At 31.8% G+C, this 13958-nt stretch overlaps 1 protein-coding gene across 1 annotated transcript; it reads right to left on the bottom strand.

Moving 5' to 3' along the window:
• Positions 1-1421: 1421 nt before the first annotated feature.
• LOC111241514 lies at positions 1422-4022 on the bottom strand. The gene is made up of 2 exons (XM_022780160.1): positions 3961-4022; positions 1422-3147 (listed from the first exon to the last, which is right to left on the bottom strand). Exon 2 carries the CDS (start codon positions 3141-3143, stop codon positions 1422-1424), a length of 1722 nt encoding a protein of 573 aa, XP_022635881.1. The 5' UTR covers positions 3144-3147; positions 3961-4022.
• Positions 4023-13958: the final 9936 nt, after the last annotated feature.

Raw genomic sequence — 13958 nt, 5'->3', positions numbered from 1 at the left:
TACTTATTCCATCCTTTCTTTCTGTTTTTTATTGTGCATACAGAGCTTCAGTTCTCATACATTGATACTCATGAGTTTCCATGACTGAATAGTGACAACTGAACTTGAAAACAAACACAAACTAAGAGTTCATGGCGAATCATAATACTTTCACCGAAGAATAATTGATTGTTGCCCAAGCAAAATCAATTCTCTGCTTCATTTTGAAGCAGGATTGATTCTCCCCCATGTAGAATCGATTATGGCGTAAAGCAAAATCAATTCTCTACTTCATTACATGGATTCAAACAACTTTTTAGTAAACACTACAATAAAATCATCACATATTAACTAAGTTCAGAGACCAAAATAATTAGTCATTACATTGAATAAATTAAACATCATTTTATAAATTAAAAATTATTAGTATCTAAAATAGTTTTTGTTATTAATAAAAAATTATAATTATTTTTTGAATTAGAGTCATAGTTACACATTCTTCAACATCCCTGAATTTCTAAACATAAATTGTATATAATTTCTTCCTTTATTATGTCTTAAACAACTTTCAAGAACACCTTCCAGAAACATACGGTAGCATAGAAGTTGAATCTACTTTCCTGCTAATCCTTACTCTGGAGAGCCCCAATTTGGTTACTGAAGTCTAAGCCTGTGTCATCTTTTGGATGAACATCCAAGAAAATTTTACCAAGGTATTCTTTTCCACTTATTTAAATTTTATACGTGAATGATAAGGTGATGGATGTACATAGGCTTCTTTTGCCTTGCTTGACACAATATTTCATATATTCAATATACTTTATAGAGGAAAGGATTGTAATGCAAAACAAAGATGAGCAGGATATATCATCTATCTATGTGTATTAGGAAAATAAGCTAATTAAGCATTTATTTTATAAATATTTATCAAATGAAAGTATATTTATATGCAAGTTTCACTGTAAAACTAATAAACCAAAAAAATCTTATACTAATGAACTTCCCAGAAAGCTAAATAAAGAGTTAAAAGGAACTTATAACTGGTTAAAAAATCACAATTCACTCTCAAGTTTCACGAAGATAAATAAGATCTTTTAACCCATCTGCCCCCTATGAAGCTGGAAACCATTCCAATCCACAAATTTCCCTTCTACTTATTTCTGTGATTATATCAGCAAAAGTGACTTTTGGCAAATCTCACCCGTTATAGTTGTTACTTTGGCAAATGAGACAGTCTAGAATACATTATACATAGCATTTAATTGGGAGATAAAAGAAATTTAGTAACAAAGAGAAACCATATTTATTTTTTCCTTGTCATTGAATTTTGTTCACTCGTACATCCACACTATATATAGAGAAAGACATTTGGGAATAGCATTGTGTAAATGACACCACTATTCAGAGAACAAAATAAACAAACAGAACATGTTGACATGAACTTAAATCTCCTCTCTTTTCATTCGGTATTTTGATTCATATGGTAAGTTCCATTGATGCTCAATGTATGAATGGTTTGATATTTGTTTAATTTCTACATATTTCAGCGCAGGAAACCATACTTTCAAATTGTTTATGTCGACATTGAATTGCTTAAGGTACTTCAGACGCAGTATTTCCACTGTCCAGTTTCTATTCATATGCACACTAAGACTTTCCAGTTTTCCTCCAGATATATTTAGCTCACATGGCCACTTATCAGAACGTGGAAGACATTTTATCAACCTCTTTCCAGGAAAACATTCAAAATGCAACTTTCTCAAATGTAGTGGCAAATTGATGGGAATTTCAGCATACCTTGGGTCAGACACACCCCAAGATATTTTAAGATGCTTCAGTTTTCTAAAATTTTCCAAACTTTTAAACTCTCCATCCCTGATCACAGCCTCACTTCCTATACGTATGCTTAGTCGCTTTAAATTTGTCAAATTCTTAGCAAGATCTGATATTCTGCAAGGAGTCTTTTCAGGAGTACTTATTAACAATCCCTTAAGTACTTGGAGATTAGTGAGTTTCTCAATCCCCTTTGGCATGCCTTCCAGTAAGCAACAATCAGACATAATCAGATGTGTCAGACTTTTCATTGATGAAATATCATCAGGTAGTCTTTCCAAATTATGACATGCTTTCAGATCAAGAATTACTAGACTCTCAAGTTCACCAATGGAGGATGGAAGCTCGAATATTCTTGATATCCCATGCAGACTCAGATATTTCAACTGCTTCAGAGTTCTCAACTCTCTCAAGAATTCTTGGCTCCCAACTTCAATGTGATGCAAAGGTGAATATTGCCAACGTCCTAGTTGAAGCACCTCTAAATTCTTCAATTGATTAGTGACCCATTGCGGTCCAAAATTCAGATAACTTGCACCAATATTATAAATATTATGTAAAGTAACACTTTTTGTATCAACTCCACCTATTGTAACATTTTTTTTGTCAAGCAGTAACCGCGATGGTCTAATATACCCTATAGCTCTATCTCCATATAACGTCAACTGCGAATGGACCTGAGAAGGAATTTCAAATTTATTGACAAGGGGGTCTTTTCCTCTACCATAGCGTACAATCATCTTAAATTTCAAAAGATTATTAACCACATCCTCACCCAATTCGTCTGCTGTTTTCTTCTCTGTATTTTCAATCAAACCCTCCTCAATCCATAAATTAATTGCATTTCTTTTCCTTATGATAGCGTTCGCAGGGAAAATTAGGAGAGACCACAAGCAAAATCTGGATGGAATGTCTAGAAATGGTGCTACGTAATAATATTCCGGAGTCCAACTCTCCTTCTGATGGAGCTGCACCAACTCTTGTGATGAGTGAGATATTTTGCCACCCCTGTTATCAAAAACAAGCGTTGGAAGCAAATTGTGAGCTGAATCTCTGATTCTCTTGCAAATGCCCTCCATTTCTTGATGCAGCTTCTTGCGGTCTAACCTGTGAAGATGGTCGTAAACCTCTGCTAATGTGTCAAGCAGTTTTTCTTCATTCTTCTTCACTTCTACAAACACATCCTTTATATTGTTCAGAACCAACCGCAACTTCTCCAATTGCCCATCAAATGATTCATCTCTTCCTCTTTCATGAAATTTCCTCCTTGATGTCGTCAACTGCTTCATCAACACACCTACGGCTTTCATTTTGTTTGTTCGAATTGACATTTTACTGCAAACAAACCAATATAAACAACTTCACCCAATTTTTCCTACTTCAATTTGTTTTTTTGCCTGTGTATCTATACACTCACACCAACCTTTAGAGGCGAAGACAAATATGAAGAAAAAAAAATTAGAAAACAATAATTACAATAGCAAACAAGTTCTGGAAGTTATGTTAGACTATTTAGAATGATGTCAATAAAAGAAAAAGCGATTATACATCATGCATGAACCAACTATAGTTTTCATTGACCAATTAGGAAAATTTTAGTGATTGATAAGCTATACAAGATCAAGCTTATAAGGAGTATCATGAAGAATGAATAATCAGTCATTCTTAATGAATACTGTAAAACATAATATAAATAAGCTAATATGTATTCAAATCAAACTTTCTCTACAAATAAAACAACATAAATTATACGCTCAAAATTATTTAATTCAAAGGATATACAATACAGTAGAAAGTTTGAACTATAAGATCTGAAAATAGGTGATATATGGAGTTCCATTAACAAATGATATAACAATATTTAGAAGTATCACCACATAAATCTTTATTATGTCTAATTAATTTCAATAAATGGATTTGAACCTCTGAAATAATTGGGACGAAAGAAAAGCTAGATGTAGGAATCTATTCAGTCCAAGAGATAATCTCGTCCAACTCTTTTCAGTTACACCATGCTACTGACAACAACAAAAATGTAGCTCTAGAAACAGTGCAATCGAAGCTAGTCATATGATTGAAAAATGGACATTAAAAAATTATAATAATCAATCATAAAGCAACAAAAAGAGAAGTTGCGGGACATTTTACCAAACACCAGGAGGAATTTAAAGAGAAAACATGTACAAAATGTTGTGGAAGAGATAATCCTGTCGTGGTTAGAACAAGCTCATCAGATTGTTAGATGCTTTAAGTAATTAAAATATAAGCTAAAATAATTAAAGATAGTTTTGAAGGAAAGTATACTTGATATGGAGGGACTGCACATTCTTTGAGTTTAATGATCCAAAAAACAAAGTATGTTTCATCAAGCTTCGTTCTTTTCTTGAAAGAGAGAATCTATAATATTTGTTTCGCTTTGGATATAAAGATTTAATATCCGAGTACCCATTAATAGGTAATTTGTCCAGCTGGTATAGTATAAGCCAAGTGACATTGTTGGTGAAACATATACCTTAGTATTTCAACGCCTTCCGGTATGTATAGCTCAGCTTCTCCACAAACCGAGTTACTATCTCAACACTTAACAACAAATGTTTAAGAAACAAAATTCGGATTCCTGAAAGATGTAAGAAGAAAAAAAGGAGATAGTCGAAGTAACATACGAGTAATTTTAACAATTTGCCCTTCCTTTTTTCCTCTTTGCAGTGATAGATGTTCCTGCTTTTCTTATTGTGCATACAGAGCTTCAATTCTCATACATTGAAAAAAAAAAAAAAGAGTCAGAGTTCATGGTGAATCGATTCTTGTCCAAGCAAAATCAATTTTCTACTTCATTTTGAAACAACAGAATAAATTCTCACCCAAGTAGAATCAATTATGACAGTAAGCAAAGTCGATTCTCTACTTCATTTCATTGATTCAAACAATTTTTTTAAATAATCAAGCACATTTTAATTGTACCGCAATTTTACCCAACATTACGAGAAAATCTTTAAATAAAAATCAAGTTTCGAGACCAAAATAATTTATGATTATATTAACTAAATTGAAAATCATTTTATAAACTAAAAGTTATTAATATTAAAATAATTTTTATTTCTTTTTAATAAAAAATTATTATTATTTTTTAAATTAAAATCTAATATCTAAAATTAGTTACTAAGATTTTAATAATTTACTATTATTTTTTCTAAACTAGTCTCTATTTAAATAATTTTTAACAATAAAGACAAAATAATAATATTACAATTTAATCATACTCATCAAATCACATACAAACTTTTTTTTTAGTTATCTACATTTTTCACTATGTTTTTCTTAATCCAAATAACTTTCCACTTCTATCATATACATGACCAATTTTTTCCCAAGAGGGTTATTATTTATATAGGTTGGGAGCAATGTTTAGGAAAATAGATATCAAATTTTATCAATTTAACAGCCTACAATAGATCAATTTTGAAATTCATTTATCCTATTGGTGTCATCATTTTCAAAAAAAAAATTGAATATTTTTCTCCAAAGTGTAGGCATTGATTTAATAAGTTTGTAAGTTGCACACAACTGGCTTTTGTGACTTTTTCTATTCATACAACATTATTTATCCATAACAAATTGCAGCAATGATTTCAGTCAATGTTATCAAGTTTGTATTGTAATATATATATTTGATGTACCTTGTGGAGGAAAACAACTGAGATTACACATTAAAATGGATGAAGTATGCGATTTAAAAATTGAAATTATATATAGTTGTTATTACCAATAATTGTTGTACACCATGCAGCATGTAACGTCAAAGTGAGTGAAGAAAATAGTAAGATGCAAGCTTATAATATGAAAGGTGAATTGAATATTATTTTAAGTTTTTAGTGTTAATCCATGGGTGGTTGTTGTTTCTAAGAGTTATTTTCTTATGTTGAACGCCACCTCTGAATATCATGTATGTATGTTGAAATTTTCTTATGTTGTGACTTGATTGAGATAGATTCATTATGATTCTTATGTATGTTTGATGTCTTGTGATGTTTTTGTTGATTGATAACATGGTTGAAAATATGTTTGAATTGTTGTTGAGAGAATTTCAAAGAGAAATTGTATGATGTCGTAATCTTTAGTGTATGTATTGGCACAGTCAGAAAGAAGGTATGTTGAACTCTAATAATTATTCAAGCTCAAATAAAGTGGAATAAGTTATGTGGTGAGAGTTGCAATAAGTCCTAGCCAATAAACTTTTGGTCCTAGGCACGAGAGGAATTAACCTTGTAGGTGGTATAAGGTGATAACCTCTTTTGTTTATGACTTCATAGAGCATATATACCACTAGAAGTGCAGGTCTACATTGAAGCCCTATCTCAAAGGCATGTATTATGATTATTTTACATCAAATCTTTTACACATTAACTTATCCTTTTTTCTGTGTTTGTTTGTCTATACATGTTCTTTTTGTTTGCAATGGTTACCTTAGTGTGTGAGTAGATGAACCGTGTAGAATGGAAGTGGTACTAAAGTGTAGAGTTTGGATGTATTAGTCATGTTTATGTTATATTTTGAAAAATTTCTTTACGCTTTTGAATCAATGTATATATATATATATATATATATATATATATGAGTTATCTTTTTTAAATATTGAATGTGTACTTTTTTTTAATGGGTTAAATATGTTTTTGGTCCCTTAACTTTAAGTGAAAATTGGAATTAGTCCCTTTTCAAAACTTTGGCCTAATTTAGTCCCCCAATTTTAGAAATGTATGAATTTAGTCCTTTAAACCAAATTTTGTTAACTTTATTTGATGTTTCAAACGCGTTTCTCAGTTAATATTGAAGCAAAAATGTGTCGAACAATGTAAACAACCCAAATGCTATCATGAAACATGCTAGAAACATCAAATAAATATAATAAAATTTAGTTTAAAGGATTAAATTCATACATTTCTTGGGGGACTAAATTAGGCCAAAGTTTTGAAGGGAGACTAATTCCAATTTTCACTGAAAGTTAAGGGATAAAAAACATATTTAACCCTTTTTTTCAATAGTTATATATTAGATTATTAAAATGGAAGGTTACAAATTCTAAATAATAAATTGGAAGAACTTTTAAAGCTCTCTCCGAATAAATCTTAAAACTAATAACAAAAATTATATGTTAAAAAAATATATATGATATCACTATTTTTAGTTCATTGCTTATTTTTATGCAACGTTTTGTTATGGATATATATTGTTCGAATATTCTCTCTCATGTTTAAAGATGCAATTTAAAAGATAATTAAAGATTAATTTTTTTTATAATTCAATTCATTCTAATTTGGCAAGAATTCTTCTTTTAGTATATTAATAAAACTACTGAATGTAATAACTAACCAAGTTAGGTTACCAAAGACACCATTCGGATCCATTGGTATAATGACTTAAATAAAAATTTAAAAAGTGACTAAAAATAATTAAAAATATTTAGACGTGGTAAGCTAAAAAGTAAATAAAAGTAGAAAATAACCATTAATCTTATTTTATTTTTATTGGGCCAAATAAGTAACATTATTTTCATTCCTTTTAATTTCACAAGACACTTAAATAAAAAAAGGAGTAATAGTTTTTGGGTATTAATGATTTGAGTAGTAAAAGTCAGAAATGATGATGAATTAGTATTATTGGGTAGCTTTTAAGTTATTGTAAAGAAAAGTAATTGATATCTTACAGAAATTGAAGGATTTTGTGTATGTTATGGTATATAACGATGAATATTTGATTAAAGATATTGTAAAGTAAAAGATAAAATAATCTAAAGATAATAAAGAATATCTAATTAAAGATATTTAGCAATTAATTAAATTTTTAGGTAAGTCTGTTTATATTTTATTCTATTTATATTTTATTGGACTTATGTTAGTTTAAGATCCATGAGACTATTTATAAATATATGGTCAGGGCCACCGGCCAGGTACTTTCTAATCACACTCCATTCAAGGTCTACTCTCATTCAATTTATACTCAAATAGTCACTAGTAAAAAAAGGAGTTTTTAACGCGCTATATACGCTTCAGTTCTACAAAAACCGAAGCGTATAAAAACACGGTGGCAGTTTGGTAATAATAAGCAAAGCATACGCCTCGGTTCCTATATAACCGGTGCCTAAAGCGGATATTTCCTCGGTTCTTGAGTGGCCCGAGGCATAAACAGCCACCCACTCCGCCTGCTGCAAATCACTTTTCACCTGACAATTTTGGAAAGATGAATCTATCTCAGTTACCCCTTACAACCGGTGCTTAAAGTTTGTATTGCCTCAGTTAGGCGCCAACCAAGGCATATAACGAATATATTTTCAAAATTGTAATTATATATTTCATTTTTAATTATTTTCTGAAAGTTTAGGCATCAAGTATGTTTGTAACTGAGGCAGTATGCCTCTATTACTTAGGGTGAGTTTGGAACCAAAGTAGTATAACATTTTCACTTACTTACTCCTCATTGTTCAGAACTTACCTTCTCACGCTCTTCTCGCACAAAAAAAATCTCTTTGCTTTCACTGTTCTCCAACCACCGTGAAACAACACCGTTGCTCCATGGCCACCACTCTGCCGCCACCATTCTGTCGCATATCTGCCTCTTCCATTTATTTCTAGTGGAGAACACATCTCCCTCCATCATCACACACGTGGAGAACACACCAAAGGGGGATTCCTCTACCCCTCACTCGGTGAGGTTCCGGTGGGGTTCCGACGAGCTTGAACGACAAACGATTAAAGCTTCCCCGCACATCCTCCGACATCGGAGCTCACACCCCCGTCACCGTTTGATCTCCACGATCTGCACAAAGAGGGTTTTCTCTTTCGCGTTGTCGAGAGGGAGGCGCGTCGGAGACGATCTGGCAGAGGAACACAATCAGCGGCTTTCTGATGTTGGGTGGTGTTCCGATGCAGCCACCGTCGAAGCTGCAGTCGGTGGTTTTTTGTTTAACTGAGTTTGGTGGGTGGTGTTCCGATGCTGCCGTCGCCGAACACTGTAATGATTTTGTAGGTGTTAAAGTTTGTTAGTTTTGTGGATCTGATTATTGATGCTTGAAGCGTTTTCATTTTTGCCTCTGTTTATATTTTCCCTTCATCTTTCTTGTAAATTTTCCCAATTTGATAAATGGGTATGATGATTCCACTATGCTTTGTCAGTTTTCAGTTTTGAAGAAAATGTTCTGGTTCAGAGGATGTGAATAATGTTCTGGTGAATAATGAAAAATGGGAAAGATTAAAACCTGTGAATTTGAATAATGTTCTGGTTCAAAATACTGAATCTGGAAGGATACCCAATCTGAAAGGACATCCAATCTGAAAATTTTGGAAGAAAATATACTGACTCGGTTAAAATAGAACCGAGTCGAATCCTAGATCGATATTGCTTCTGTTAAAGAAGACCGAGGCTAATCATATTCATTTTTTACCTCGTCTACGTATGGCTCGGTTCGCAAGCCGAGATCTATGCCTGAAAATAATTGGTGCCAATTCGTCTAATTGCACTAGTGAGTGATAACCATTCACTAAATATTCAATCAAGAGTGGAGACTCTTCAATACACACCTAACTTGGGCGTCGGAGTGCCTTTTGCAGGTACCTCCCCCTCTCAACCAGGAAGGTGACCTAGCGATCAAAGCTTGAAGATCACCGAACAACCAAGATTGCAGGCGATTGAGCGACCTAGGCGGAAAGAAGATAATCAGAGAACCCAGTTCAAGCATCGAAAAGCGATAAAACTACATCAAAACAGGTTAGTCTCTGGTCCTACAAATCTCTACCGAAACATTTTGGAGCCCACCGTGAGGCCGAGAGAATTGAAGACACCCAATGATGACCACGAGAAATATGGAAGAACAATAGAGCACCATTGAAACCACAAGGAGCCAGACAAAAATGTAGTCTCAACATCATTTTAGAAACTCTCATCATCAACGTCAACAAACTTCTCCGGCTCTACAGATAACCATTCATTTTATTATTTAATTCTAAACTATTTTGAATATTATCATCTATCTCAATATATAAGCATCCTATGCATCACCTCTTCATAGTCCCCTAGGAAGAATCTGAAGTCAAAGACCGAAAGGTAAATCCCTCTCGCCGGCCAGCAAGTTGAGGTCAAAGACCGAGAGGTAAATCTCTCTCGGTTCATGTTGAAGGCCAAGAAGTAAATCCCTCTCGGTTCATGTGGAAGGCCGAGAGGTAAATCCCTCTTGGTTCATGTCGAAGGCCGAGAGGTAAATCCCTCTCGATTCAGGTTGAAGACGGAGAGGTAAATCCCTTTCGTCAAAAGTTAATGAAGAAGACCAAACAGTAAATCCCCCCTACCAAGAAGTAAATCCCTCTCGGTTCATGTTGAAGACCGAAGAGGTAAATCCCTCTCGGTTCGTGTTGAAGGCCGAAGAGGTAAATCCCTCTCGGTTCCTGTTGAAGGCTGAGAGGTAAATCCCTCTCGGTTCATGTTGAAGGTCGAGAGGTAAATCCCTCTTGGTTCATGTTGAAGGCCGAGAGGTAAATCCCTCTCGGTTCATGTTGAAGGCCGAAGAGGTAAATCCCTCTCGGTTCATGTTGAAGGCCGAGAGGTAAATCCCTCTCGGTTCATGTTGAAGGCCGAAGGTTGAAGTCTGAGAGGTAAATCCCTCTCGGTTTAGGTTGAAGGCCGAGAGGTAAATCCCTTTCGGTTCGTGTTGAAGGCAGAGAGGTAAATCCCTCTCGGTTTATGTTGAAGGTCGAGAAGTAAATCTCTCTAGGAAACACATGGAAAGCAAGCTCCTCAATACAACGAGAAGAACCTCCCTCAAACTCATAAGTCCTATAGTTAACCTCGGCTAAAACCGAATGGTTAACTCAAACTTAGGGGACATATTTATGGTATGGTATATAACCAAGAATATCTGAATGAATATCTGATTAAAGATATTGATAAGCAGAAGATAAAATAATATAAGGATAATCAAGAATATCTAATTAAAGATATTTAGCAACTAACCAAATTTTTAGGTAAGTCTGTTTATATTTTATTGGACTTATGTCAGTTTAAGGTCCATGAGACAACTTATAAATACAAGGTCAGAGCCACCAGCCAGGTACTTTCTAATCACACTCCATTCAGGGTCTACTCTCATTCAACTCATACTCTCAAATACTCAAATAGTGATAATCATTCACTAAATATTCAATCAAGAGTCGAGGCTCTTCAATACATGCCTAACTTGGGCGTCGGAGTGCCTTTTGCAAGTATCTTCCCCTCTCCACTAGGAAGGCGACCGAGCAATCAAAGTTAGAAGATCACCGAATAGCCAAGATTGCATATGATCGAGCGGCCCAAACGAAAAGAAAATAATCAGAGAACTTAGTTCAAGCATCGTAAAGGTAAAACTACATTAAAACATGTTAGTCTCTCTATTCTAAAACACTTTGGAATAGTGATCGTTGATAAGATTGGTTTTGAAAGAGCACCACATATTTGGAATTTTCTTTGAACAACTTCAAATAAAAAGCATATCCATTATTTTTATCCATGTTATCATTTGAGAACTTCAATTAATTTACCTATAATCTTGGTTTTCAAATTAGGATGATATTCCAATTCTATAATTAATACATGAGTTGAAATTCTTATGTGATGTGCATAGGTTTCTTTTGTCCAGTTGACATAATATCTCATCAATATATTTAATATACTTTATCAATACCCTTAATGGGCACAAAAGAATTACAATCATAGAAAAAAAATTATTGTAATGCAAAACAGAGAGATCAAAGAATCACTGTAAAGAGAAATTTGAATTTAACTTTCACGTGTTGAAAAAGATGTACTAAAGCACATGTTAGCATGAATCAAAATATGCATCACAAAAATTATATATTATTTATTCTGCAATTCTTTTTATTTTCTTCCTTTCTTTATCTATAGCTTAAATTTTATCAGTGGCAAATGATTGTATAAAAATTTGTAATATCCTGTCCATCTTAAACATTATAAGGAGATTGATATCTTGTCACGCAATTGCATTTCTGTTGGAGAGAGTGAGCATTCATCTCATTATGCTTCAACATTTTATCCGAAGACAATGTTTGTTAGAATTTAAATACGATTAAATATTAATTTATTTCTTATTTTTGTTGCTTTTATTTAATTTTTTATTAATTATTTTTGTTTTAAATCTTGTTCAATTTTATCATTTTTATTAATACCATCTAAATAATTAACATACATTTTTGTCATTTTTTTAATTTAAAAGAATTTATACATGTTATTGTGTCATATATCAAAATAACATGTGTTATGGTCAAGTTTTATATTCAATTTGATTCATATATTTGTTATTTTTGTTTAATTTGATTTTAAATTTTTTTTAAACAAAATAATTTTGCTTTTTTTAAATTAAGACCAAATTTAATTTTTATATAAATGTTATATTGATAATTTTATTAAAATTTATATTTTTATTTAATATTTTTAAATTAAGATTAGAGTTTATTTAAAATTATTAAATATTTTTATATTCTAGTATTTCACTGCTACGATGGCGTATTGTATTTTTACATTACATTGGAGTATGAGATAATTCAAATGAAAATACTCAACAATAAATAATAAAAGTTAAAAAAAATCAAAAAATAATAAAAAAATTCTTAGAGTTTAATTTTGTTATTAATTTTTATCAATATATCAACAAATTTTATCAGTAAGATGATAGAAAGATGATTATCATAATTTAATTTTGATGTATTAGTTGACATGTGTTATATGCATTTAATTGATGTATATTGTAATTTTTTATAGAATAATTTGAAATGATTGACCTCTAATATGAACATTCAAACAAAAATAGTAATTTTCAACCTTAAAACTCGGTCATGAAAAATAAAACCACCTATTTTTTTTCAATCATTTAATTTTCTTATGTATCCTAATTTTTATATTTTTTTTCTTTTTAATAATGACGTAAAATGATTTATTTTACTCAATTATTTTCACTTTATATTTGAGTTTTAATACTGTGCAGCAAACTTTACTAATTAGTATTATGTGTCATCCAAATTTAATTTATTTTAATTATTTAACTTGTTTTTATAATTAATTTAGTTTTATTATGTTATTTCATTTCATTTTCGTGTAAAATGAAATATATAAAAGAAATTACATAATATACAAAATTGTTATATAAAGATCCATATTTGACTTATAATATTACGTTCAAAATATTTTTTTTACAATAATTTTAAGTTGATTTTTTATAATATAATGCAAAAATATAAACTCTCTTTCTCTATATGTAATAAATATAATTAAGAATATATCTAACTTGTACATATGTACCATATAACAGAATAGTTAAAATTATGTTTTTTTATAAAATTATTGATTCCTTATTTTTTTTTCTCAACTTTTGTCATACAAAGTGGAGACATTTTGGAATAACATTATGTAAATAACAACAAAATAAGCATACACAACATTTTACCATATTTACTTCACCTTATCCCAATCACCAATATCGACGCTCAATGTATGAATGATTTGAGATTTGTTTAATTTCTACATATTTCAGCAGAGGCAAATCTGCATTCAAATGGTCTATGTCAATGTTTAATTGTTTAAGGAACTTTAGACGCAGTATAGCCACGCCCCACAGTGGGGTACTTAGCCTCAGATTTTCCAGATTTCCTCCAGTTATATTTAGCTCATGTAGCATCGTATCATAAAGTGGAAAACATTCTACTAAACTCTTCCCAGGAAAACATTCAAGATGCAACTTTCTCAAATGTAGTGGCAAAATGATAGGAATTTTAGCATACCTTGGGTCGGACAAACTCCAAGATATTTTCAGATGCTTCAGTTTTTTAAAATTTTTCAAACTTTCAAACTCTTCATCCCTGATCACGGCCTCACTTCCTATACGTATGCTGAGTCGCTTTAGTTCTGTCAAATTCTCAGCAAGATCCCATATTCTGCAAGGAGTCTTTTCAGAAGTAGTTATTAAAAATCCCTTGAGTACTTGCAGATTAGTGAGCTTCTCAATCCCTTTTGGCATGACTTCCAGTAAGCAACAATCAGACATAATCAGATGTGTCAGACTTTTCATTGATGAAATATCATCAGGTAGTCTTTCCAAATTATGACATGCTTTC

Source organism: Vigna radiata, chromosome 4, assembly GCF_000741045.1.
Source record: "Vigna radiata var. radiata cultivar VC1973A chromosome 4, Vradiata_ver6, whole genome shotgun sequence".
NCBI classification, from domain to species: domain Eukaryota; kingdom Viridiplantae; phylum Streptophyta; class Magnoliopsida; order Fabales; family Fabaceae; genus Vigna; species Vigna radiata.
Note: the sequence above shows the minus strand (reverse complement) of the source record. Positions and strands in the feature narration are given on the sequence as shown.

Excerpts from the sequence above, each read along its gene's own strand:
- LOC111241514 (XM_022780160.1), bottom strand. The coding sequence starts at position 3,143 with ATGTCAATTCGAACAAACAAAATGAAAGCCGTAGGTGTGTTGATGAAG.